Source organism: Cebus imitator, unplaced genomic scaffold (assembly GCF_001604975.1).
Source record: "Cebus imitator isolate Cc_AM_T3 unplaced genomic scaffold, Cebus_imitator-1.0 Scaffold450, whole genome shotgun sequence".
NCBI classification, from domain to species: domain Eukaryota; kingdom Metazoa; phylum Chordata; class Mammalia; order Primates; family Cebidae; genus Cebus; species Cebus imitator.
The window spans coordinates 1,411,998-1,416,144 of record NW_016107765.1 but is presented as its reverse complement, the minus strand read 5'-3'; the positions used below and the strand labels follow the sequence as shown (position 1 = coordinate 1,416,144).

At 54.9% G+C, this 4,147-nt stretch overlaps 1 protein-coding gene across 1 annotated transcript in view; it reads left to right on the top strand.

Annotated features, from left to right (window-relative positions):
• The first annotated feature begins 1,372 nt into the window (after positions 1 to 1,372).
• LOC108291359 (AF4/FMR2 family member 3-like) overlaps positions 1,373 to 4,147 on the top strand; it is a 268,753-nt gene continuing 265,978 nt past the window's right edge. Inside the window, exons 1-2 of the mRNA XM_037732499.1 lie at positions 1,373 to 1,420; positions 1,555 to 1,671. Of these exons, the coding sequence (XP_037588427.1) occupies positions 1,619 to 1,671 (53 nt within the window). The 5' untranslated portion in view covers positions 1,373 to 1,420; positions 1,555 to 1,618. The remainder of the gene's footprint in view (positions 1,421 to 1,554; positions 1,672 to 4,147) is intronic.

The window sequence follows — 4,147 nt, the reverse complement described above, 5'->3', positions numbered from 1 at the left end:
TTCTATCTGTGTCCCGAACTGAGTTTGTTAATCCTCATTCCGAGGTGGGTGAGGCGAGAGGGTGACTCTTCGGTTTGACGTTGGAGGGATCCCGTCACTTGCACCCAAGGGTTTCCATTTCTGGCAGCCCCAGTCAGCGGTTCTTGTCCAGAAAAAGGAACAAAGGGGAGAGTGCTGGAAGGGACTCCCTCTTGGCTGGGAGTGCGAGGTTTGGTGTGCGTGGTGAGGCATAACTGCAGGCTCTGTGCTGCTCTCTAGGAATGCTGGGGAATCCCTGGTGAGAATCCGGAGCTGTGGCCAAGAGGTCAGGAGAGTCAGGGGGCCTTGGACGGGCTTCCGGTTCTAGGCCAGCTGTGGAGCAGCAGAGGTATGGCCCTGACCAAGACATGCGCTTCTCAGCATGTCTAAAAAAGTAAGCCCGGGGAAGAGCTGTCTTTACAGTGAGAGAGGTTATTATTACTCTTTAGGAGCCACGATGAGACTCTATTACCCTTCTAGCTGATCACCTGCCTCTCCAGACCGGAGACTGGCGGCAAGTTTGCAGTCGACACCCGGAGGCCAGTCTGTCCCCCTTCCCCGTAAGAAATAAAAAGAAAGGAGGTTGGTTTCCAGGGCTGGCCAGCTGGAGGGTGGGTGGGACCCCCACTGGAGGCCAAACCGCAGAGGAGAGCAGGTCCGGGTGGAAGAGGTCTCCTCCGCGCCGCCCCTTTATTTCGCTGAACTTGCGGGCTCCAGAGACCTTAAACAGTTTGTTTGGGGCGCTGCTGCTGCGGGTGGCACAGCTCTCTCCCCGCGCCTGGGCGGCCAGGGAATTCTCCCGCACCCACCCGGGTCCGCCGCCCGCGGGAGCGCCCAGCAGGGTCAAGTGGATTCTGGGCCTAGGGAGAAGTGCGTGCTGCCCCGGCAGGGCCGGGCGCGGGCGGGCGGCCGACGGATGCGGCAGGGCCAGGCAAAGCTCCGCATCCCCACGCACTCGGCGCCGCCACCTCGCCGCCCTCTCCCGCTTGCGGGGCCGCCCCGGGCACCCCCGGGCTGCCGAGAGGCGGGCGGGCCGCGTAGGCGGCGGGAGAGTGTCGGCAGGGCGGCGCGGCCTGCGAGCGCCGCGGGACCCCGAGGAGCGGCGCGGGGAGCGCAGGGGCGCGCGGGGCGGGCGCGGCGCGGGGCTCACGGCGCGCGCCCGCCTCGGCCTCGCCCGCGCACACGCGCCTCCCGGAGGAGAAAGAGGCGGGCGGGCGGGCGCAGAGCACCGCGGCGGCGGCGGCGGCGGCGGCGGCGGCGGCGGCGGCGGCTGCAGCGGGCCGGGCCGCCGGGAGGGAGGGGAGGAGGGGCGGGCGCTGGGCCGGGGGCGGGGGGCGGCGGCGGCGGCGCGGCGAGCTCGCTGCTCTCTCCTGAGTGTGCCTGCGCGCAAGCCGGGGAGCGGGTGAGTGCGCTGACCGCTGCCGCCTGGCCGGCCCGGAGTCGAGGGTGGAGGGCGCCGGGAGCCCAGACCCGGGGGCGGGCGGCGGCCGCTCCGGCGCGGTTGGGATGCACCTTGAGCGGCTCTTTTCGTTGCAGCGCGCGGGCGGCCCGAGCCTCGGTGGCGGCGGTAGCGGCGGCGGCGGCGCTGACACCTCCCACCATGGACAGCTTCGACTTAGCCCTGCTCCAGGAATGGGACCTCGAGTCGCTGTGGTGAGTCCCTGTGCCGGCCGCTTCGGGCAGGCGGGAGAGGCGAGGGGCGGCCGCGGCGGCCCGCGCGCCCTCACCTGGGCCGGGGGCTCCGGGCGACCGGCCGCCGTGGGGGTGGGGTGGGTCGGGGGCGCCCGCCTCGCCGGCCCTTTCCTGCCTCCCCGGGGGGATGCGCGGCCGCCTGCCGGTCTGTTTCCTCCTCTCCTGTCCCCCTCCCTCGCGGCGGCCCGCCCCAACCCAGGGGCTGGTGATCTGGGTAGCCAGGGGCAGAGTGCAGCTTTGGGGAGGAAAAGAAGCGATTTGAAGACTGTCACTAATGCCTGGGGATCCACCCGTCGGCCCCCTGCTCCTCTCACTTCCTTTCCCTCCGATTGCTCCCCCTCCCTCCTCCCCGAGAGCCTCCGGCTGGCACCAGCGACCCCCTGGAGTTGGCGCTGCTGCGAAGTGCCCTTAGAGGATGCTCCAGTCTCCCTGCCTGCGCCTAGTCTCGGCTGCATCCTTTCTGTCTCTCCCACCCACTCCCACCGAGATGGAAAAGTGAACACACAGGGCAGGAGACGTGTGTTTCTCCGTGCGGGAATTCCAGAGGCCTTGGCCCAGGGAGACTCCTTTCCTCGAGGTTCACAATTCCTCTGGGCCCTTTCTTCACACCTCTTCACAGTTGCACTCCTCCTCCCCACCCCACTCAGGCACCCCGGGTATCCCTTTTTGCCACGCTCGCAGCTCGCTGGCCGGGGGGCACTCCAGGCTCTGTTTCTCGGGAATCTCACACTGGGGAGCTGCTGTAGGTAAATCGCCGCTAGAAGCGGTTTAATTCCTGTTGCGGGCGTCTTAAAAATCCCATTGGCTGGCTCAATATCCCTCTTATTCCCCCTTCTTTCTCTGCCCCCCCAGCCCCCCACTATCTCTTAAATGTTTCCAACCAGCACTATTCAGGTGATAAAATTACTGCCTGCATATTCCTGGAGGAACTTGTGTTATGTTTAATATTTATGGGGATGAACATCTGCTGGAACAAGCATATTAACTGCACTCTGTTCTGCCTTTGGTAATCGCTTATTGTAGAGCTGAGTTTTTTTTTTTTTTTTTTTTTTTTTTTTTTTTTTTTGTTTTAATTCAGTAAAGAGTTCACATGTGTCTAAAACTGCAAGTGGTGTGCACATGAATATGCAATGTACAGTTTTAAAGCTTAACTGCTTTATGATTTATGACTCATATAGATGATATGTGGATCTGCGTGTATTTTCTGTGATTTAGGTTTCCAGTGACTTTTATTTTCCTAAAGACAGGTGTAACAAAATAAACTGGACACAAAGCTAGCACATTATCGAACGGTTTCTTACAAAAGATCCTGTGATGAGTAAGTACAGCTTGCTCTGCATAATGTTGGTGCCTATAAAACATACAAGGATGGGCCCTAATGTAATAAAACTTTTACATATTGCACTAGAAACTTCAAAGAGCCAGGGCAGAGAGAATATGAAGCATGTTATGACTCTGTAAAAGTTGCTAATTACTATGTTGCTGCTTCTGGGGTTTCATTTACAGATACCTATTATTTTATAGGTTTACATTTACAAATGTTGGTTTCTGGCACAAATTCAATAGCTTTCCAGACAGCAACTGTACTTTAAAAATGACGTTTGCTTTTAAAAGGCAGTTTTTCAGTCAAAGGGAAGAACTTACTGTTTTGGTATGTTTTTATGCTGCTTGTCTGTTTGCTGACTCAAAGTGAACCCCCTCATGACTTTTATAAGTAATATTTTGAGATTATCAGCCATAATTTGTGGGCTCTTCCTGCACAGGGCCTGAGCTCTGTTTCCTTTTGCATCCTTAGTTCCCAGCTGAATTACCCTGGAGCAGTGTCACAGAATAAATATCTTTTGAATTGACTTGAAATTTACATTAGATACAGTACATTTATTATTTTTTAGAAAGCAGAAACATACATGTTTTTTAAAAAGTTGATGTATATGCAATCAGATTTTAATCAGTGCATTGATTTTTGGCTTATGACAGCATGCAGACTTTCTTGATCACAGTATAGTAGGGCAGTTTGGCTTGACCAGGGAGGGTTTCCAGTTTTGCAGATGTAGAATTACATTTTACAAAAGCTTTTATGTTTCTGGTAAGTTAAAGATAAAGCAGACTTGAGTATGCATTTCTAACATGTTTAGACATTTTTCTCAGTTACAGATGAATTTTTGGACGCTGTTCTCTGTTTTATGGTTTACATAAATTTTTAAGTTTATGGTTTATTTTTAAGCTCATAAATGGTTCAGAACATGAATATTTGAGTGCTTTCTGCATGTCCAATATTTTGATATCCATTGTTTTCTTATTTGAATGTCTTCATCCTGGAAAGGGTAAGTGGTAGTAGTCCCATTTTATAGATGAGGAAATAGAAGCTTTGAACTATTAAATGACTTTACTGAGGTCATAAAACAGATGACAGTAAACTTTTTTTTTTTTTTTTTTT